The following is a 23,721-nucleotide window of genomic DNA, read 5'->3' on the forward strand; positions in this document are numbered from 1 at the left end:
ATACATATATATCTTCAAAGAATTGTGAAACCCTCTGAACACCCAGTGGGTTAGTTGGTCCAATAACGAACCAAACCAGTGTGTTTTGGCTCGATATTGGACTATTGAACCGCACAGGCTCGATGCCGAACCTGTTCAACACCAAACCAGTCCACACATCCCTATGAGACAGCACCAGGGCCTTGGTCTGTGCCTCCCCTAGCAATGGTCTCTTTAGATAGGACCTCCTTCCATTACAAGCACAGTCTTCGCTCTGAAGCCACAGTCTTCAGATGCAGCAGCTTCGATGCAAATAGGGCTGTCGCTCAGTGACAGAGCACATGTTTTGTATGTGGAAGGTCCCACGTTCAATCCCTAGCATTTCCAGGTAGGGCTGGGAAAGGCTCCATCTGGAACCCTAGAGAGCCACGGCCAGTCCATATAGGCAATACTGAGCTAGATGGCCCAATGGCCAGATTCTGTATAAGGAGCTCCCTATGGACTCTAGCCAGGAGAGAAGACTATTTTCTTTGCCATCTTAAAAGCTGAAATAATTGCAGCTAGTTCAACCCAAGTAATTCTGCACAACTGGAGACCCACCAGCCATGAATGGCGGCCCACTATGGGCTCATTAATCCCTCGCGTTCTTGCTGCATGCGGAGACTGCAAAACTGGCAGTGAAATTAAGCACCTGGCAGGCTACAAGGCAAGGCTACTGTGCTCCATTTTGCATGGTGGTCACATAGTGTGCAGCCCTCAACAAAACAATTTAGCATTGCAGGAGTGCATCCATCCAGGAGAGGCTCACGTTCCTTGGATGCCTGAGGCGGGGTGTCTTGCCCCCACCTACCTCACCTGCAGTTGCTGCCCTTCCCTCCACCACCACCACCAGTGGCCAGTATGGTGCAGTGGATAGAGTGCTGAGGAGACTAGAGTTCAAATCTTGTTCGGCCACGAAACTCGGGGACATCTTATGGACCTCCTGGTATTCTGCCTTCTTATTGTATTGTTATTTCTCCACTGAAGTTTTCCAAGCAATGTAACTGAAAAAGCAAGAGAAACTTGTGCAAGAGCTAAGCATGCAGATCAAAAGCACTCCTTGGAATTGCTCAGCTCATCCGCAGGTTAAGATGAACAACCTTTCAGAGGTTCTTCTGTTGCCAGGCAGTGACAGACAGCTGAGCATTTACCGATCGAGCAGAAGAAAAGAACTCTTTCAGGCATTTTGGCACCTGGACCTGAAGGGCTTTGGAATCCTCCCTGCTGCCGCTGCCACTGTGAGCCCTCCCCCCCGCCGCCAGGCCCCCCCTAATTTATTTTAAAAGAATACCTTCTTCCTGGGGGGCCGCGCCACTCGCCATTTTTGCCCCACTGCTGCCCACACTCGCCACTGCCCCAAAACTCCTTGCCATTTTTCCTGCTGCCATGTGCGCGGCCTGGGGATGAGCTGAGCAGGCCTCGGCCTCCCATGGCGGCAGCGGGTACCTGCGCAGCAGGAATATGGGCGTTGCAAGCCTGTGACGACTCTCATACTCCCACTGTGCAGGCGCGCTCACTGTCCAGACAGATAGGCCCACCAGCAGGGGTGTAGCTAGGGGAGAGGGGGCCCGTGTTCACCCCTCTTTCTGGTGGCCCCCCAGACTGAGGGAGATAATGAAGAAAATAGGGAGGGATGTAGCTGGAGGGCCCTCTGGAGCTGGGGGCCCATGTTCTTTGAACCCTTTCGTTCAATTATAGCTACGCCCCTGCCCACCACAGGCCCCAAGGTCCAGGGGTAAGAGAGACTCTGCTTTCAGCGATTGTATCTTTGGTTTGTTCAAGTGGAGGTGCATTCACAGGCACAAATTGCCCTTGAGGAGTTCCAGGGCTATCATTTCTCATGTCAATAAATATTGCGATACCACTTTTCAACTGTTCTCTCTCAGGCAGTGGACACAGAAAAACAAATAAATAAGATGGTTCCCTGTCCTAAAAGGGCTCACAGTCAAAAAAGAAATATAAGGTAGACACCAGCAACAACCACTGAAGGGATACTGTGCTGGGGCTGGATCGTTGCTCTCCCCCTACTAAATAGAAGAGAACAATCACTTCTAATAAAAATATTTAATTATTTTTTATAAAAATCTATCTATCTATATAAATATATAGACTATATAAAAATCAGAAGGTGATGGAAAATTTAGAGTAAAACTATGTCTGTCTAGTACAGAAAGCAAGACAGCAAACTAAGTGGCCCTTAATGGCCAAGAGCTAAAAGCTCTTCTGATTTTTATATAGTCTTTTATAGTTACTCAATCCAGAATTTTCACTCGAGGCACAAATGACCAGGCTCAAACTATCATACTTCACACACATTATGCGAAGAGCCAGCTCCCCTGAGAAGTCCATAATGCTGGGGAAAGTCGAAGGAAAGAGAAGAAGAGGACGACCAGCAGCAAGGTGGATGGACTCGATGACAACAGCAATGAATGCACCACTGAGAGACCTTAAAAGCCAAGTTGAAGACTGATCGTCCTGGAGAGAATCAATGTGAACAGTAATTAACAGTAGTGAACAGTAGTTAATAATGCTAAATGGTAGTTATTAATAGTAAAAAGTGGGTACAAATATTTCAAAAGGTCATAAGGCAAAAAAGAGAGCAAATAATACATGATAGCTTTTTTATCTTGTCTGTAGGGCAGTTTTGAAGTCAAAGGGCTGAAGCAACTCTCCTGGATCCCACCCAGGTGTCCTGATATCCTCCTCCTCCACCACATAGGAACATAGGAAGCTGCCATATACTGAGTCAGACCATTGGTCTATCTAGCTCAGTATTGTCTACCCAGACTGGCAGCAGCTTCTCCAAGGTTGCAGGCAGGAATCTCTCTCACCCTATCGCAATCTTTAAGGAGAAAAAAGTCCCTTTCCATTTATGGGAAACAAGGTGGCGCTTATACCATCAAGTACTACCACTTAATGCGGCTAAGCCATGGCTCCCAGAGGACCAGCAAGAGTGCCCTAAAATCACTTGCAAACAGAAAGCTAGTAAGCTAGGTAAAACATTCAGGGAAACCCACTCACATTTCTTAAAAGAGTGTGTGGTAGCCAAAAGAGTGTGGCAGGGAGAAAGCAAGCTGTTAGAGTGGCCTGATTCGGAAAAACAGACTTGGGAAGAACTAACCTCGGGTTTGAGCGATAGAACCTCCTTTCGAGGTCCCAGAACGAAACCTTCAAGGAAATGGGACGGAATGGGTGCCCTCATACTAGGGAATTGAAATGTTTCCCTTCTCGTAATCAGGTTAGTAAACCTGTATGTCATTTATGCAATGCTCCTGCATAGGAATAGGGAGGGAAGATGCGACCAAGAGGTTCACGCAGATGAGACAGTAAATCTCTTCTGGGAAAGTTTGTATGGTTATGTGCAAAGAGACAAGTGTATCTCTTCTAAACAGCAATGGGACAAATTGTGGAAATGGATGTTGGATGTAACCCCCCCCCCATTACCTGATGTGCCTTGAAATCCCCCACCCCCGAGTTACAGTACTACCTGCATATAGTTCATAACCTTGTGGGTTTCCAAATCCTTGTGTGTAAATCTTTGTAGATATATCATGTACAAACAACCACTTTGTATATAATTGTGCTTTGGCAACGTACTGTATGCTTGGGTAGTTTGTTGGTTCAATTAAAAAAAAAAAATCTTGTCCTAAAAAAAATAAATTTAAAAAAAAATCTTGTCCTATCTTGGAGATGCTGCCAGGGAGGAAACTTGAAACCTTCTGCTTTTCCTAGAGCAGCTCCATCCCCTGAGGGGAATATCTTCCAGTGCTCACACATCAAGTTTCTCTTTCATATGCAACCAGGGTGGGCCCTGCTTAGCTAAGGGGACAAGTCATGCTTGCTACCATCAGACCAGCTCTCCTCTCCTTCACCACGAGGAAGCAGCATTTATTGAACTACTTTCTTCCCCAGGGATTTAAAAAAAACAACCCCCAAACCTTAACATTCCTCCTTCACAGGCGTTTGCAAAACCGAAGAACGGCTGTTGCATCGCACACCGCGGGGCGGGGGGGAACAATCGTGCGCACGTGGACCGGCAAGGAACCTGGCGGACAGCCGCACACCCCACGTTCCATCCCGAGCGGCAGCCAATCAGAAGTGTGCTCTAGGAAGGTCTCTTCCGCCCCGCCCCCTTCTTGGTCCTCCGGTTAGGAAAGGGTTAGTGAGCAACCACGCCTTTTGGAGAGGCGGAGAACGAATCGGAGGCGAGAGGGCAGGTCCGGGGAGGAATGCTGTGAAGGTGGAATGGGAAGGCTGGTCTGGAGTGTATAGTACTAAATGCCGCGAGGAGACCCAGAAAGATGGTTGGATAGACAGAGAGGGGGTTAAGATCAAGCGGAGATCTAGGTTGGAGGGAGTCTGGCATCATTGTGCTTGAACTGATAGCAGCAGGGAAGGAAGCCGGTAAGTGGAGAGAAGCACGGGATGAATAATGGAATAGGAAGGAGGGACGGAGTGGGAAATAGGTGTGCAGAGACGAGACCGAGAAGAGGTGGCCGGCACGCTTCCCAGCCCAGGGCTGCCCCTCAGGGCTGAGGCTTGTGCAGTAACTCTGGGGGCGGATGGGGTCCCTACTACGCCTCGAGAGGTCGCGTTCCCCAGGGCGGCAGCAGCAGCAGCAGCAGCAGCAGCAGCAGCAGCAGCGGGGCCAGTTCTTCTGACATCCAACCCAAGGCGGAAAGTGACAGACTGGTAAAGCAACGCGCAGCAGGGACAGAAATAACTTCCATCAGAGAGAAAGGGAGGCGGGCGAGCGGTGGGGGAGCCCTCGAGGAGATCAAGGGGAAGAGGAGGAGATTAATCTATCAAAACGCAGCTTAGTCTTAAAGGACCTCCAAAAGGCTTCTGTAATGAGGCTGAGAATGTAAGCTTGTTGTAACTCACGGGCAGCTGAAAGAAAGGAGGGGAAAGAAGCAGGTCTGTGCCATAGACTCTATGGTAACTGGGAGAGAGGGGCACAGGGACTTTTTTTGCCCCAGAGAAGGGTTTTCCTCGGCACTTGGGCACCTGGAGAACGGAGCCACCAGCAGGGGCATGGGGCGCACCGGGCTGCTCCTGTGGGGTCTTCCTGGCAATCCTTTTCTGCAGGTTTTTCAGTAGCAGAAGGCCTGTGCCTTTGATCTTGGAGGGGTCCCGAGGGGCAAGTTAAAACCTAGGGGGAGTGGGGTAGAGGCAGGCACCCCAGCGGTAGAGTCAAGTACCTGGAGAGCCCAGATTTACAGAGGTGTGTGGCAGGGGCTGGGTCACCCGCGCTTTCTCTCTCTCTCTAAAAAAAAAGGGCAGCCCAAGCACAAACTGGGCAGGAGTGTTGATAATGACATAGACTTTTTTTTTTAATCTGAAAGGGGGAAACAATAGGACAGCCTCTTTGAGGATTTTTAAAAAAAACACGCACCAGGAAGTAGCAAGGGAAAGAAGAAAAAGAAATCACAGCTCAGGGTAGTAGCAGGCTGAAATAAGCATTGCATTGTCGAAAAACAGGCGCTGTATACTTTACCAGTGTCAAACCGCATCAAGATAATGAAGGCTGCATATCGCAGGCAGTAGTGATGCTGCTGCTGGAGTTGAAGGAAACATTGCAATTAAAACACTAGCCAAAGCCGGAGCAGAAAGCCGAACTGCAAAAGCAGGAGTGGTAATTAAACTGGGGTGTGTGCGCATCAGAAGATGGAAAAAGAATCTGAAAGGTTAATTCAGTCTTCCAAAGCCTCAGAAAAGATGCCATCTGCAGAATGATTGACATGTTTCTCCAGTTATGAGATCTGGCTCGCGCTTATCTCTAGTGGGTTTAATTCGGTCTTCTGAGCCTGCCTGAATGATTTCCCTTTCTGGATCTATTTTCTGATGGAGGACTCCTTTTTTCCAATAAGGAGTTGGGGTTCTGTATGAACGTATGCAGGTCAAGAAAAAATTCATTTTCATGACTTTCTTTGCCACCTGGCTTCTGCTCTTCTTCTTTGGAGGAGATCAAATAAGACGCCTTGCCTTCCTCTCCAGCAAGAAAGCTGGTGTGCTGAAGAGCTGGCCACGCTGGGCAGATGGGTTCCTCCTGAGGAGCTTTGCAGATCCCGAGGAGCTCCAGTGCAATGATGGCGATCACCACGAGCAGTCCCCCAAAGCCCGGAGAGAGTTGAGAAGAAGCATCTACAAGAATAGCCGATGCCGTATGGAAACATGCTTCGATGTTTCTAGGTGCAGGAAACATGGATTCAAAGTCTTTGTCTACCCCTTGGAAAGAGGGGATGCTGTGTCGGAAAGTTACCTCAAAATCATCACCTCCATTGAAGAGTCGCGGTATTACACCTCCAACCCTGAAGAAGCCTGCCTTTTTGTCCTGAACATTGACACGCTGGACAGGGACCATCTTTCTATACAGTATGTCCACAATATTAATGAAAAAATCCAAGGTTTCCCTCTATGGAATGATGGCCAAAACCATCTCATATTTAACCTTTATTCTGGCACTTGGCCAAACTACACCGAAGATCTGGGTTTTGACATTGGTCAGGCTATCCTAGCCAAGGCGAGCTTTTATGTGGAGAACTTCCGGCCCGGCTTTGATATCTCCATCCCTTTGTTTTCAAAGGACCATCCCCAGAAGGGTGGGGAGAGAGGGTGGCTGTATAAGAACTCTCTCCCTCCTAAGAAAAAGTACCTCTTGGTTTTTAAAGGGAAAAGGTACCTGACTGGCATTGGTTCCGACACTAGGAATGCTCTCCATCATATCCACAATGGCAAGGATATCATTTCCCTGACCACATGCAAACATGGCAAAGACTGGGAGAAGCACAAGGACAAGAGATGCAACAAGGATAACCTAGACTACGAAAAGTAAGTGGGTAATGCTTTCTTTCTATCCGGCGGCCTCCAGCTGTGTTGGACTACAGCTCCTATCATCCCTGACTGTTGGCTACTGTGGCAGAGGATGATGGAGCCTGTGGTCCAACAACGGGTCTGAAATTGTGCAGCTCTGTAGTATGTGTTGGGTGTTGTTAAGGCAGGCCTACTCAACTTAGGGGCCCCCAGCTGTTTTTGGACTACAACTCCCATAACCCCCAGCTACAGGAGCCAACAGTCAGGGATTATGAGAGTTGTAGGCCAACATCTGCAGGAGGATTGAAGTTGAGCAGCCCTTTAAGGACAGCGGAGTGGGACACACACAGATGTGACCCATGAGTACGAGCCCTGGGACATTCTGCACACAAGTGTCACTGAAATGAGCGTGAGGTCTGCAAAAACATGATCCCGTTTCACTGAGGCTTGTGCAAGAGAATTTCCCAACTGATTGTGTCCCATGTTAATTAGTGTGTGTGTGTGTGGTGTACAGTTTTTTGCCCTCCTCAGGCACCAAAATGCCTTGGGTAAACCCTGTAATTTTAATCTAAAATGCTTAGGCAGAGAAGTTCATGCAATGCAGGAAACAGAGAGATCAGCAAATAAAAATGCAAGTCCTATAGAATTTCCATGATCAAAAGCTAGGATATCATGAAAGTCTCATTTTCTAGATGTATAGTGTGGTCTCTCTGTGGTAACATGTCAGCAGAACTCTGTGTAAATATAATTGGGTTGTGTACCCAAACTTCTAGGACTTCATTTGAACTGGTGCTTGCTGGAGTTAATTCCTGCAACCTTTTTTACTCCCAGAGCTCAGCTCTGGAAAATGTGAAGTAATAACAAAGAGAACACCTCTAAACATATGTAAAGTGTTTTGCTCTCATTATTGAGTATCCACGTGTAGATCTTGTATTTCTAAGATTAGAGAGATAAATTTGAGCCTTTGTATTGCTTAATTTTAGCACTGCAAGCAACTATTATCTGCAATCTTTTGCATGTTCTACTAAGGACGTAATCAATTGTACGATCTTTTGCCCTACCTTGGCCTGAAGGGCAGTGGAGAATGGAGTTAACTATGCAAATATTAGCCAAGTGATGCAACATACATTTCTTTCACAGAAGAATCCTGTGTGATTCAAACGCTTGCTTAGTGCATTTCCAGTACTAACTGGCTCTAATAAAAGTATTGTGCTACTAGCTCAGCAGCACCATCTATTTAACACTGGAGGCAGCAGCTGGGCAAATCTGCATATATTAGTTCTATGCAAATTAGCACAATGTATCCATAATATGACTGAATTTTATTCTGGAATTATTGATCTGTTTAAGACAGGCTTTCAAAAACCTTTTATCAAGGGCTGAAATACTAATGCAGAGCTGCGTTATATTGAGGAAGACCATAGGTTCTTGTTCACTATCTGCAGAAGCAATCCAGGGTTCCTGGCAGAGATCTTTCCCAGCTCTTTTTTCATCTGTGCACGGAATGAGATTTGTTCTGGGCAACAGTGTCATGGCAGTGTGTGCACACATGCATTCAGAGTGGGGCCTTCCTGATTCAACTTGAGCGGGATCTAAAGTTAACTGAGCGGACATGAAAAAAGCTTGTATGCGCAAACACATGTGCATGCCTTAGAGCAGAGATTCTCAACGTTGGGTCCCCAGATGTTATTGGACTTCAACTCCCATAATCCTTAGCCCCAGTGACCTTTGGCTGGGGATTATGGGAGTTGAAGTCCAATAACATCTGGGGACCCAACGTTGAGAATCCCTGCCTTAGAGGGAGCACTGATGCCATGGTCTGAACCTGGGACCTTTTGCATTCATAGTTCTACCACTGGGCTATATCCCATCCCAAGCTCATATATTGTTGCCACCCTTATTTTCAAACTTATTGTCCAAGCAATGAGGAAGGAGAACTGGTCTTGCAATAGCAAGCACGAATTGTCTCTTTTGCTAAGCAGAGTCTGCCCTGGTTCATATTTGAATGGAAAACTACATGTGAGCACTGTAAGATATTCCCCCTAGGGGGTGGGGCCGCTCTGGGAAGAGCACCTGCACATTTGCATGCAGAAGGTTCCAAGTTCCCTCCCTGGCATCTCCAAGATAGGGCTGAGAGAGACTTCTGCAGCTTCTTAGGTTCCTATGACTAGACTCGTGTGTTGAACATAAAGAAATTTAAACTCTTGCATTCAGTTTCTCAGAACAGAGGACAACTTCAGTATTTGTGGGGGTTCTTCTATTCTCCAGTTACCACAGATAAGGAAACTGCAACTACTGAGTCATTAGGATAATGACATGGTGGGGGTTAGGTTCCTGGAGGCCCAAAAATCGTGTGTGTGTGTGTGTGGGTGGGGGGCAAAATAAAGTGCCCTACCATTCTCCATGGGCCTCCTGCAATCCAGCAATGCCCCTCAAATTCCAAAATTAGAGCCAGCATGGTGTAGTGGTTAGAGTGCCGGACTAGGACCGGGGAGACCCGAGTTCAAATCCCCATTCAGCCATGAGACTTGCTGGGTGACTCTGGGCCAGTCACTTCTCTCTCAGCCTAGCCTACTTCACAGGGTTGTTGTGAGAGAGAAACTTAAGTATGTAGTACACTGCTCTGGGCTCCTTGGAGGAAGAGTGGAATATAAATGTAATAATAATGATGATAAAATCTGTTTTTCCCCCATGAAAAATTGCGGGGTTTGGCTTTTTTTTTAAACAAACCTCCTTCAAACAAACAAACAAACAAACAAACAAACAAACAAACAAAAAACCCTCTGATTCTTAAAATGGCGACCAGAAATGAGCTCCAAGATAATTTCCGGCCACCCTCCAACTTACAGGTATGCAAATTTAACACACACACCCCTCCGCAGGGCAAGAAACAAATGCCATGGTCTAGATAATCCAGTCCCGGCTTGATCCTATGCATGTTCAGTTTACTCAGTTCATTTTCAGTGGAATTAATTCCAATTATATTCCAGACTGCTTCCCTACTGATTTCAATGAGCACACAGACAAGGAAGTTATGAGGGACTTCAACTTTACGGAGTGCAACCTTAATAATGCTGAACGCTTAGTAGAGAGCAAGTCCATTGAACTCAGTGGCAGTTACTTCTGAGTAAATATTCATAGGATTGAGATATCCATTTGGCTGGATTGTATCCAAAGTGCATTCTTGTTCCAGATCAATTGGCTCACTAATATTTATGATGAGTTACAAGATTATTTGCTTCATGTCTAATAATTAAAGAGGTCTGTAAAATTATAACTACTTAAAAATGTGTCTTATAGATAACATCTGCTCATGAGTCACCTTTCATCTTAGCAGCTGTTGACATGATTTAAAAACATATCTGTTTCCTTTTTTTGGTAAAGTATTGTAAATTCTCAAGTAGCGCCGCACACTAAAATAAAATGCAATGATAACAGTACAAAACTATCTGTAAATAGATACTATATTGTAAATCCCATAAAACATGTCCAAGTACAATACTGTATTTACATGAACCAATGACTATTCTGAATTTAAGACAACCCCCTTAAAAAAAAAAGGTGTTTAAAAAGGTTATATCTATATTTACCCAAAAGGGAGAGGACTCTCAGTTTAAGACAACTTCTCAATTTCTAGCTACAAAGAATTTGGGGGAAAACTAGTCTTGGATTCAGATAAATACAGTATTTCAGTCGTGAAATAGACAGAACATAGCTCTCTGCAAATGTTCTCGAAGTGTCTATAGTCAGTGCCTGGCCGGGCCATCCAGATTGTGCCTGCTAACCCCCAAACTTCCGTGTGTTGATTAGAGCTGTGCCAAAGCTGAGCCATTTGCTGGATTTTCAAAAATTATACATTTTAATTTACAAACAAATATACTTCTGTATGTCTGGGGAGTTTCCCAAATATCCAGCAATCATTATCTTATTTTTGGGTGGCCCTATTCTGCTTCCCAAAAATAAGATACTGATTTCTGGACATTTGGGAAACTCCCTAGACATACAGAAGTATATTTGTTTGCCCCATTCCACTTCCTAGAGCCCCCTAATGGCGCAGTGGGAAATAACTTGCCTAGCAAGCATGAGGTTGCCGGTTCGAATCCCTGCTGGTATGTTTCCCAGACTATGGGTAACACTTATAGCGAGCAGCGGCGATATAGGAAGAGGCTGAAAGGCATCATCTCATACTGTGTGGGAGGAGGCAATGGTAAACCCCTCCTGTATTCTACCTAAGAAAACCACAGGGCTCTGTGGTCGCCAGGAGTCGACACTGACTCAATGGCACACTTTACCTTTATTCCACTTCCAGACTGATGGGCAGGAGATAAGTGAGCTGGCATGGACGATCACTGGCCAGCACATGCGATAAAGTCAGTGATGTGCAGAGCGCGCAAATGCCTTGACATCACAGGAGGATGTTCTGACGTGCTCATGGGCCATCTCTTAATCTCATGATCTAAATTGCCCCTCTACTTGCACTCCAAAATATAAGATTTGGGTCCTATTATCAGCCAGACCCGTCCCTGTGGTCAGGGTGCTGAGACTGTGACTCACATTCTTTTACACTGTTTATTTTATGGAGATATTCGTATTTCTCTTATCTCCCCCCTCTTATCAAACATCCCTCGGAACAAATGATGGGTATACATTCTTTTTACCAGCGGATCGTTGTGCAACTATAGCATTGTGTATGGCTAAATTTTGTGCGGCCGCATGCAAGATCAGGTCTGAGCTGGTTTGAGTTATTGGTATTATGAAGGCCTTGACACCATGAAGCTCTTCTCACGATCGGTGAGAAGAGCTTCTTCCGGGTCTGTGGGGAGAGCGGGTAGTAAGGAGCAGCTTAGCTCACTCTCACTTTCACTCTCCGCCACGGAGCCAACTGCGGCTGCAAGGATGTGATGTGAAACAATGTTTGTGATGTGATGTTTGTGATGTGAAACAATGTAGAACTGTCATGTGAAGCCTACAACATAAGCTTCCTGTCCAAAAGATCTGAACACACACCTAGAACCTTCAGAACCTTCAGAACCTTCAGAACCTAGAACCTTCAGAACCTTCAGAACCTTAGAGAGACCCCTAAGCCTGGGAGGCTGCTTCTGTGTCGACACACGAGCAATCAAATGAGGTTAATGGAGCACTTGCTCCGTTAACTTCATTTAAGGGGAGGGGAAATTAGGCGGGCTAGCCGCCTTGGGAGCACTGGGCTTGCCTGTGAGCCCGGTGGTTCCCATAATCCCTGGAAAGTGGGCTAAGCTCCCGTAGCCCGCTTTCCAGTGATTATGGGAATAGCCTCTATGAAGCTATTCCGACGATCAGTGGAAAGCGGGCTGAGGGTCCTTAGTCTGCTCCCTACCAATCATCAGATCCACCAGGCTCGCAGCCGAGCCCGGTTCTGTCAAAGCGGGCCGCCCAGCGAGCGCTCCGCAAACCCATTTTTTAAAATTGGCTACTCACAAGTAGACCCCCCAGCCGGGAGGCTTAAAAGCAGCCTCCCAGCTCAGGAGTCTGGAGCTTCCGGGGGCTGAGCAGCCCCTGATCCTCCCAGCCCCCGCCGGCTCCATCACGGACCCGGCAGTCGTGAGGGTGGCTGATCCAGCCGCCCAGGGCTCCCGCTCTCCCTGCTTACCTTCACAAAGCGGGTCTCACTGATCGTGAGACCCGACTCTATGTCTTTTTGGCACTACTTGTATTATCTTGACTGTGTTCTGTATTGTATTTGTGTTGTTGGGTCAATGACCGTAATAAAGCATGCTACTACTACCCACAAGATTTGGGAGCGTTTGTAGAGGGGTGCTTCGGACTTTGCATGTCTAAAATCAATGTTTGTGATGTGAAACAATGTAGAACTGTCATGTGAAGCCTGCAACATAAGCTCCCTTTCCAAAAGATCTGAACACACACCTAGAACCTTTAGAACATTTAGGCATCTGGATAAAAATTAGTTCAGAACACAGTGATATATATATCTTTTTTTAAAATTGAGATTTGTAGCCTGTCTCTCCATCCTGAAGGCTAGGAATATATTAAGTGTATTTACACACAGAATAAAATTTCAGCACAGGATATATGTTGTTTAGGATTTTAAAACTGGGATAAATTGGCTGTTTTCTTTTTGTTGCCCATGGTAAGTGTTGCATTCCGCAGATTTATGTTGCTATAGAACCCAGTCTCTAGTTTCAGGGAACAGAACAGATGGACAATAATTTCCATAATCGTCCCTCTCTCTTCCACCCCCATCCCCAATACTACTCAATTTTCTTGATGAAAGTGAAGTGTCTAGAAATTCAGGGATTTCCAAGCAGAAAGGCAGGATAATCTAACAAAATCTGCTCCCATTTCTCTTGGATGAGATTTGTTTTTCACTAGAATCCCAGTCATGATGAATCATGCTTTTGTTGCGCTAGAACAATAGTAAATGTTTAATTGGACTCAGCCTTGGGGAAAGTCAGCTTTTGGGGCCAGTTCACACATGCTAATTTTGATTACTCACAACATGGTGGCTCAATCAAATGTATGAACTAACTGCATTGACTGTGTTTGAGATGATGCTCAGGGACATGAAAGTTCTGTCTGTGGTGTTTGATCTGTGGTAGCTCATTCATACATGCAAATCATCATTTGATGTTTCAGTTGTCAAGCGTAAAAGGGTGCATTTAATTAATTAACTAATATCTTTGTATACCACCCACAACGTATGTCTCTGGGCGGAACTAGTGTTTGAAATCTGGATGTATGTTTAACCCTCCTAAGTCCATCAGTTTTAGGGGAATTCTTTAAAAAATATTATTTAAAGATTGCTTTATATAAGATGCTGTTCTTCAATGGAAGCCCCACGGGGTGTGGGGGGGTCAGTGGCAGCCCCCATCTACCCTGCCCCCCCCGACTAATTGTTTATTGGGCCTGTGTGTAGCTTCAGCCAAAGCTGAATATTCTGCACAGTCCCTCTGGCACCATGTAGAGATGACCATTCCTACCGTGAGTACTGTACTTTCTCCAGCTCTAGTGGGGAAGGGAGCTTTAAGGGAGAAGCGCAGCACCATCTTGGGAGGTGTGCACAAAGTGCTGGGAAAGGTAACCCTTCTCAGTGCTTTCCTCCTGGAAAAGAGAGGACTTTCATCCTCTTAAGAGAGCACTCAGTTTTTTCTTAAAGGGCCCTCCCAGCACTGAGAAAATAACTGTATTGTGCAGTGGTCAGCACAGTGGGAAATGGCTCTCACATTGGAACATAGGAAGCTGCCATATACTGAGTCAGACCATAGATCCATCTCGCTCAGTATTGTCTACCCAGACTGGCAGCGGCTTCTCCAAGGTTGCAGGCAGGAGTCCTTTTCAGCCCTATCTTGGAGATGCTGCCAGGGAGGGAACTTGGAACCTTCTGCTCTTCCCAGAGCGGCTCTACCTGCTGAGGGGAATATCTTACAGTGCTCACATGTGGTCTCCCATTCAAATGCAACCAGGGTGGACCCTGCTTAGCTAAGGGGACGTGCTTGCTACCACAAGACCAGCTTTCCTGGGTTGTGGACTTTCATCCTTCATTGTATTTACTTAGTTAAATTATTTGTATCCCATCTTTTGGGCAGAAGGTTTACACAATGATTTACAAATCAAAAACTGATTTCCACCAAAGTGATTAAAAGCCTACACAATTTAATAAAATGGTCACAAAAACCCACTATCTGCATAAACCACCGAAGAGTCAATATAGATAGAGGAAAATCAATTATAAACGGCTAAGTGCCAGGGGGAAAGAACAACAACTATTTATATACCACTTCTCAACAAATGTTTCCAAAGCAGTTTACACAGAGAAATAATAAATAAATAAGATGGATCCCTGTCCCCAAAGGGCTCACAATCTAAAGAGAAACATAAGACAGACACCAGCCACAGTCACTGGAGGGGTACCGTGCTGGGGGTGGATAGGGCCAGTTGAAAAGTAAACAAAAACTCAACCAAGAATACAGTATATGGCAGGGACTTTCAAACCTGGGTCCCCAGGTGATGTTGGACTACAACTCCCATCATCCCCAGCCACAGCGGGACATTGTGGAAGTTGTAGTCCAACATCATCTGGGAACCCAAGTCTGAAAACTTCTGGCATATGGCTTTTTCCCTTGCTGCTTCCTGGAAGAAGGACCCTCCTTGGTATCTGTTTCTAGAAGTACTTGTCTTCATTATGGCAGAGACTGGTTTGCAAAACGAGATGTTGAAACATGCTGTTGTATTTGGAAATCAGTTCAAATTAATTCTGTTTTCCCCACTTGTTTTGGGAGGTTTGTAAACTAAGATCTATCGAAAGCCAAGTGTAGTTTTTCTTTTTGAATCCTGGAAGTTATTCACACATGGCTTTATGCCTTGGGGTATCCAAGGAGCGAATGTACTTCGCAGCTGATGTGAGGCAGTTTAATTTAGGGGATTAGATGGATAGTTCACATAGCCGTGGACTCCTCCCCGCACTGCCTGCAATCTTCCTCCTTTTTCTGTTCCCACTGCTTGCTGCAGTTTCCCCCTCCAACCAATCACATACCAGAGAAGGAGGCAGGAGACCTTTTCCTTCTCCTTTTTTGCGGGGGGGCGGGCTCAGTTTGACAGTCGGTGTATGCTTGGAACAGCATACAGCAGCGGCAATGCCCGCTGGGTTTTGCTGCTGGGGGAACTGAGGCTGCATTGCAAAGGGTATGTGAAAAGGTCTGGACTCCAGGTCAGCAGGGGCACAGACACCCCCCTCCCCGTAAGCATTTGAGGAATCCCCCCTGTATGTTACTGAACTCCCCCCCCCAATATAACCAGCACATCTTCAATCCACAAACAATCTCTCCCCCCTCCCCACAAAGTGTATTTCAGTTTCAGTGAGGAGTTGCTCCTCCAGCAATCCCCTGCGGGCCAGCACATCCGTGCAAAGGTTTTCCAGCTGACCCGTCGGTTTCTCAGGGTCATGGACCCGGCTCAGTCCATCACTTTCCCAAGGCCAGGCAGGTGGGGGCGAGCGTGAGGAGAAAGCCCATGGCAGGTGCAGAGAAGGTGGCAGGAGGCGGCGAGCTGAAGGGCAGCTGAGCAGCTCCTGGTCCCTTACCCGCCCGAAACCCTGCAAGTCAGCTGGAGGGGGCCAAGCGATGTTTCCCTCGGCAGCTGCGTGTGGGGGAGGCGGTGGTGTGGGAGTGCTCCAAGGACTGAGGGATGAGAGAACTTGGCTCTGGGCGAATGGCCTGAAGGTACTTCCAAGCGCCTCCCCCCACTCCCATCAGGTGCGCCCATTCCATGGAGGAAGCCTGGCCGGGAGCATGACCCCACTGGAGTTGGCAGGAGTATTTGCTGCACAGGGGCAGGGGGTCTGTGTTTGTCACTTTTTCTTCCATTTGCTCCACATACCCCTTTCCCGTTTGCAGTGGCCCATGAGCACCAGCCAGTTGCTCCGAAGGACAGCCAGAGAACCGTCCACCTGCAAAGCCAGACTAGCTGGATTTCTAGGGGACTGAGGCTGAAGTCCTGGACACACTGAGGAAACATGGACAGGGTTGTGCTCAGGGGCATATCTAGGGAAAATAGCGCCTAGGGCAAGCACTGAAATTGTGCCCCCCCCCCAACATCACATGCAAAGGGGGCGTGGCCTCGAGCTCTGGAGCTTGCGACATCACATGCAGAGGGGGCGTGGCCTCGAGCTCCAAAGAGCCTGAGCAAGCTCTTCGGTGTCATTTCAGGCAGCGCTTGCTGACTGAAAGCATCTATTCTTCCTTTCTCTCCCTCTCTGGACGGAGAGAAAGGGGAATAGATGCTTTCAGGCAGCAAATGCTGCCTGAAATAAATGGCAAGTGCTTTCTGGAGCGGGGGTGCCTCTCCGGACCGCAGTTGGGACAGAGGTGGGCCATGGCAGGCACTTTGCGCCCCCCTGCAATGATGCCCAGGGCACATGCCCTTCCTGCCCCACCCTCATTATGCCCTTGAATGTGCTGCACATGTAGCAGGGTGAAGGTGTACCAGAAGACTTAGCTGACAGGGGGTGGGTCTCAAAGGGGCAGGAGCCCACTTCAGGTCAGATGGCGGTGGGTTTGAAAAACTCCAAATTACTGGCAATGGCTGCTCCACACATCAATGGAGAAGTGCTGTGGCATTCCAGAAAACTCGTTTTTTGGGTTTTTTTTAAGCTGTCACAAATAGAGGATTTTTTTTAACCCTGGACATAATTAGGGCCAAGCTAGAATGAGCAGTAATTCTTAACAGTAATTTTGGGGAAAGCAGAGGTGGGTGTGTACTGGTCCCTGATAGCTCGCAGAGACTTTGGGTTAAAACTTGCTGTTATGTGGACCCAAAGCCTCCATTCCGGAGGGGATGTGAGCTAAACGCCATGTGTGTGAACGCCCCTGGGAATTTCTGAGCAAGAATAAAGTGGAATAAATATAACCTATCCACTGATTTTATTTTGGTTTCTGCTACGATCCTGAAAACATGACACAAATTTTCTTAACAACATAGAACCACAGTATGCATATTAGCCAAACACGTTATAGATTTCTGATGTGGACTTTGGCATTTTAAAAAAGATTATCCTTTTAATATAGATTTCTGATGTGGAATTTGGCATTTTAAAAAAGATTATCCTTTTAACGTTGAATGCAGTACTTAACTATGCAGATAAAACAGAATAACAAAACATGTTATACATTCAAAGGCTCAAAATCCAAAGTGTTAAACTATTTAGAGGAAAATACAAATTAGATCACTTAAAAGAGAAAGGAGGGGGGAGAATGGAGGAGAGATAAAAAGATAGCTAAGCCTGATATGTGGGAAGGTTCTGAGGATATTAGACAGCTGATATGTCATTAAGACACAGGGGGTTGTAACTTTAGTTATGGAGAAGGCAAGTGGCATTCAGAATTCACAACAATTGCGAAGAGATCTGAGCGCGGCCTACATTATTTATGATAAATGAGGTTGTTTCTATGCCATACACTCTGTCTATCTCTATTTATCAGGCATAGTCCCTGAGAGTAATTCACAAATGGCTTCATGCTGCGGGGTAAATGTTGAGCAAAGCCACTTCGAATTACACTTGCAGCATTGAGGGAAGCAGCCCCTCCCCTCTGCTCTCGGGTTTTCTTTTGGTGCAGGTTCACATCACAAGGCTCCATGTTTTCCTTCTAGCCAATGGAGGGGGGGAGGGAGAGAGACATTTCTAAAGAGCTATATCTGCATTCCTAAAAGAGTGTATCCCTCTTATCATGTTAACGATTCAATGTCAGTGCCTCTCCTTAATTGCTCTGATGTTTTCAGAAAATCTCGCTTAAAACAAGCATTTTTAAAACCCGGAAATACATCAGAAGACAAAGCCCGGTTTATGTGTGGAGTGCTTCCAAGAGTCTCGAATGGACTTCAGGGTGTGTTTGGCTGGTGTGTGAGCGCACACACTCTCTTCCAGAGGAGATTTGGGGTAACAGCCCTGTCTATAAAGCCTCCTGGGCAGTTTCACCCATAGTAGCAAGTAAGTAGGAGGACATGTCATCAGTTTGCAACATGCACATACTCCTGGTACTTCTGCCTCTTGCATGTTGTACAAACCTGGAAATGTCAGGTCTACAGTGTTGGGTTCCCTCCACCGTCCGAAATTCTACACCCAGCTTCAAATCTAGGTTACAAATAGGAACAGAGGAAGCTGCCATATACTGAGTCAGACCATTGGTCTATCTGGCTCAGTATTGTCTTCACAGACTGGCAGCGGCTTCTCCCAGGTTGCAGGCAGGAATCTCTCTCAGCCCTCTCTTGGAGATGCTGCCAGGGAGGGAACTTGGAACCTTCTGCTCTTCCCAGAGCGGCTCCATCCCCTGAGGGGAATCTCTCACAGTGCTCACACATCAAGTCTCCCATTCATATGCAACCAGGGTGGACCCTGCTTAGCTAAGGGGACAAGTCATGCTTGCTACCACAAGACCAGCTCTTCTCCGCTGGTCTTCAGGACCAGCTCTCCTCCGCAGCATGCGATGATGCCTTTCAGCACCTTCCTTTATCACTTCTGCCTGACCGGCTCTCCTCCGCTGGTCTATCATACTTCAGGAGTACAATACAAGAGGGAGAGAGAAAATAATCGGCAGTGCTATATTCCGGCACAGTTCATGTGTCCCCCAAGAATTGGTGTTTTGGGCGGCCACCTAGGCCTGCCAAAAGGATGGGTCGGTCCTGCCTTTTAGTCTTCAAAATATCACAAGGCTCCTTATTATGTTTTTTATAAGAGACGAATAGAACCGCCTCTCTGGAATTATCACACACAAGGGCTCCCCAGAGGACTGTTCGGTAGCTTTTCTGTGTAGTTTCTTTGGGAGGAACCAGGCAAGTACAGCTGAATTTGGTTTTTGGGAAGCCTCTTCAGCCCTGCCTTCTGACAAGCATCCCAACCCTACCCCCTGCCAGTGCAATTGCCCTCTCATGCTTTCAGCCGGGCTGCCACTTTTCCTGCATAGAAAGGCTGCAATCAGTTAATTGCAAAGCAAGCTTTACTTCCTCGGTCTCCTGTGAACTGTGAAACCAGCCAAATGAGATAATGCATCTGTCAGGACAGTGGGGAGAGACCGATTCATCTTGCGCTGGGCGTGTGTGTGTCAGATATCCCATTTGCTGGATGTTCCTGGTGTCTGAAGCTGCCGTGTGCAACGTCACAACTGAGCAGCAGGCTGAGACAAGGTTAAAGGGTCCGTAGCTTCTTAGCAACTAAAGGTAAGGGCATTTGTGGCAGCCCTGTATGGCTGGAAGGAACCAGCCAGCCTGAGAATATGGTTTTGTGTGCAGACAAGAGGGCTGTGACCAGGGCCAGGGCATACAGAGAACTGAATGGGGAAAATATACTTTCCAACATCTGCCAACTGAAGGTCGATACAATCGTTGTATATGTCTTGGATTGCCGGCTGGCCGGGGAAAACGTCTGACCTGTGCCTTTAACAGCAGGTAGAAGAAAGCAAAGTGAAAACAAAGAAGAAAGATACCAGAAAGTCCTAGGATGGGTGTACCTTAAAAGTGAATAATAAAATCTTAAACTGAATATTATCCACTTGATCCTCACCTGCAAGGAGCAGCCTCCAGCCAAGGTAGGAGAGCTGGGCACGTTCCTGATCTGTGGTCATGTGACCTTGGAAAGCAAGGTGGGAAGAGGGTTTCCCCATTCCCCTTAGGGGTTGGAGCCACTCTGGGAAGAGCAGAAGGTTCCAAGTTCCCTCCCTGGCAGCATCTCCAAGATAGGGCTGAGAGAGATTCCTGCCTGCAACCTTGGAGAAGCCGCTGCCAGTCTGTGTAGACCAGGCTTCCCCAACCTGTGGCCCTCCAGATGTTGCTGAACTGCAACTCCCATCATCCCAGCCACAATAGGTTGTAGCTTGGGGTGATGGGAATTGTAATTCAGCAACATCTGGAGGGCCGCAGGTTGAGGAAGCCTGGTATAGACATAAGAACATAAGAACAGCCCTGCTGGATCGGGCCCAAGGAAGCCCATCTAGTCCAGCATCCTATTTCACACAGTGGCCCACCAGATGCCGCTGGAAGCCTACAGCAGGAGTTGAGGGCATGCCCTCTCTCCTGCTGTTACCCCCCTGCAACTGGTACTCAGTACTGAGCTAGATAGACCAATGGTCTGACTCAGTATATGGCAGCTTCCTATGTTCCTAAAATGATCGTGTGGGAGGTGGGAGATGGGTCAGATGGGTACACCCTACCCACTTTCCATCCCCAGCATTTTACCAATGGTGACTGACCCCCACCCCAGCTCTCACCTCCCGCCTCATCACTCTCCCCTCCTCCTATCCTGCTTTCTGAGTTTATACAACTGTGGATCAGGATCATGCCCAGGTCTCCTACCCTCCTTCCCAGATGAGGATCTTGAGAACCAGCCTTAGAAAGGGAAATGATGCAAGAATCAATGAAGAGAAAGCAGAAAAGGAGCTAGGAACATAGGAAGCTGCCACATATTGAGTGAGGACATTGGTCCATCTGGCTCTGTGTTGTCTACACAGACTGGCAGCGGCTTCTCCAAGGTTGCAGGCAGGAACCTCTCTCAGCCCTATCTTGGAACCTTCTGCATTCAACCATGCAGAGGTTCTTCCCAGAGCAGCCCCATGTCCTAACGGGAATATCTTACCGTGCTCACGTGTGGTCTCCCATCCAAATGCAACCAGGATGGACCCTGCTTAGCAAAGGGGACAATTCATGCTTGCTACCACAAGACCAGCAGCTAGATGAAAAGATTTGTTGGCTGAAAAAAATAAGTTGCGCAAATTAAAAATGGCCGTTCACAGGATGATAAAGTGGGTGGGAGATGAGTCCTAGCTAGTTCCAGGAATAGGGAGCTTGATTGTCTGTTGGGTTGGGCGAGAATATCCTCAGTTGGGTAGGGCGAGTGTGCCCTGCCCAGATTCTGTCCCCAGGTTCTGAATGAAGTAGGCGGAAAAATCATCCTACTCAGCTGGGGCTTGATAGACGATCAAGCTCCCTGCCTCCAACCTTGCTTTTTACAAGCACACAAATGCGAAACAGGAGTTTGCCAAGCTTCCAGAACTGGGTAAGACTTGTCTCCTAGCTAGTTTAAAGGTAAAGTGTGCCGTCGAGTCGGTGTTGACTCCTGGTGACCACAGAGCCCTGTGGTTGTCTTTGGTAGAATACCGGGACTTTTATGCACTGCAGGATTTACCATGAGTTTATGGGGAGGCTTTACTGCAAACTCGACATTGTCCCAAAAACCCCACTGCAAATAGTGGATTTTTTTACCCTGGATATAAATCGGGCTACATGCTAACACACAGTGAAAAACCTGAATTGTGTGTGAACTGCACCCCATAACCCGCAGGGACTTTGGGGTAAATCTAGCCAATATGTGAACGCACCCCTTCTATTCTGGAGGAGATGCAGGTTAAAGGGCTTCAAAAACCCCATGTGAAAAGCTTCCAGGAGGGGTTGACCATTGCCATCTCCTGCGCAGTATGAGATGATGCCTTTCAGCATCTTCTATATCGCAGCTGCCCAATATAGGAGTTTCCCATAGTTTACGGTTGTGTAAACTGCCCTAAAGACTTCTCAAACAGCACCTTTATGGGTCCATATGTGAAGTGAACAGTGAGATTGAAGAGGAAGCTGCCTCATACCAGATCAGACCATTGGTCCCTCTAGCTTAGTATGGTCTATATTGACTGACAGCAGCTCTCCAAGGTTTCAGGCTGGAGCCTTTCCCAGCCCTACCTGGAGATGCTGCCAGGGAGTGAACCACCTGCATGCAAAGAAGATGCTCTTCCATGGAGCTATGTCCCCCTCCCCCCACAGCCCTTGTAGAAGCAGTTCCTGCTGCCCTAATCCACCTGTGTGCAAATGTTGTGCTTGCATACATGAGTCGGTCAGGGATGGGACTTACCACCAGGATCCTGTTCCTGCCAAAGTGTGTTCAGTCAATACAGATGTTGAGGCTATTCTCACGATCGGCCAAAAGCGATGGAGCCTAGCCCGCTTGGGGGCTATTGTGTGCTGCAAAAAGGAGCTGCGCGGCTCACGGCAGCAAACCTCGCTAAACCTCATCAGCAAACCTCGCTCCGTTAACCTCATCTTTTTGCTGATGTGTTGCCGCAGCACATGGCAACACACGAGTAGCCTCCCAGGCTTGGACATCCTGGAACTTCTGGGGGCAGTGCAGCCCCTGATCCCCGCTGCCCCTGCCGGCTCCATGACAGAGGCGGCAGTCGTGTGGTTAGCCAAGCCGGCAGTCGTTTGGGTGGCCAATCTGGCCGCCTAGGGCTGCCTTTTGATTGTCTGCGGGGAGAGTGGCCTAAGCCTGTTCTCCCCGCAAACCCCCTTACGGCTCTTCACACTGATCGTGTGAAGAGCCTCGTTGTCTGAAAAGAGCTAGATATAAAAGCAGAGAATGACACCAATCCAATTTGGATTAAAAGAATGTACTACAGAATGAACCTGGAAAAGAACGAGTGACTCTTAGAAAGGTGAAGAAGATAAAGGTGACAGATCTTAGCAACAGAAAAATATTCGATGAAATAAAATGTGAGAATTTAAAAGCACACCCACAAGCCTTGCAGAAGAGAAGGAATTAGAAATTCCAGCAACAGACAATAAAACCGGAGGAGGAGGAGGAGGAGGAGGAGGAGGAGGAGGAGGAGGAGGAGGAGGAAGAAGAAGAAGAAGAAGAAGAAGAAGAAGAAGAAAACGGTTTTCATTAAATGGAGTCTGAGAACATGAGTGGAGGATAACGGGAAGGAAACAGAAGACAAGCAGAATGATTAGAAATTGACAAGGGAGAGAAATCAGGGACTGTAAAATATGTGAACGTTATTAGTAAGCACAGAATGTTACAGAGTTGCACTGGAACACACGTATGGGTGTGTGTGTAGCCACAGTGCTGTTACCTGCACTAAATATGTTCATTTAATGCAAGGAACCCACAACTGAACATCTGAGAGGGACTCAGGAAAGAATACCAGACAGAGAAGGAAGACATGATGGACAATATCAAATGCAGAAGAAGAACAGTAAGGCGATTGATGTAGTTATTTATAAAGTTAAAAAAAATTAGTAGTGATGGTAAAGCAATCTCAGTAGAGTGAAAATAACAGAAACTCAATAGAAAAGCGTCAAGAAAAGAGGTAGAAAGACACTGAGATTAAAAAGTTGCTCCCCACAGCTTCAAAACAAAGAAGAGACTCCACATGATAAAGGCTTTTAGTTAAATATTGTTTTAATGGTTTTAATGCTGTTTTAAAATATTATTTTAAAAATTTTAAATTGTTGTAACGTTTTAACTTTTGGGGTTTTTTTGTTTTTGTTTTAACTCATGTTTTCCTTTTTCTGTTTTTACTTTGTTGTCAAGCGCCCAGAGACGCAAGTTTGGGGCAGTATAAAAATATGTTAAATAAATAA

At 46.9% G+C, this 23,721-nt stretch overlaps 1 protein-coding gene across 3 annotated transcripts in view; it reads left to right on the forward strand.

Annotated features, from left to right (window-relative positions):
- The first annotated feature begins 4,245 nt into the window (after window positions 1-4,245).
- Window positions 4,246-23,721, forward strand: part of EXTL1 (exostosin like glycosyltransferase 1) — an 86,450-nt gene continuing 66,974 nt past the window's right edge. The window contains exons 1-2 of one of the 3 annotated variants that reach the window (XM_053268845.1): window positions 4,246-4,710; window positions 5,364-6,849. In XM_053268845.1, coding sequence (XP_053124820.1) covers window positions 5,912-6,849 — 938 coding nt within the window. In that variant the 5' untranslated portion in view covers window positions 4,246-4,710; window positions 5,364-5,911. The remainder of the gene's footprint in view (window positions 4,711-5,363; window positions 6,850-23,721) is intronic. The other 2 variants (XM_053268846.1, XM_053268847.1) reach the window with 2 other exon arrangements.

Source organism: Hemicordylus capensis, chromosome 7 (assembly GCF_027244095.1).
Source record: "Hemicordylus capensis ecotype Gifberg chromosome 7, rHemCap1.1.pri, whole genome shotgun sequence".
In the NCBI taxonomy this organism is placed as follows: domain Eukaryota; kingdom Metazoa; phylum Chordata; class Lepidosauria; order Squamata; family Cordylidae; genus Hemicordylus; species Hemicordylus capensis.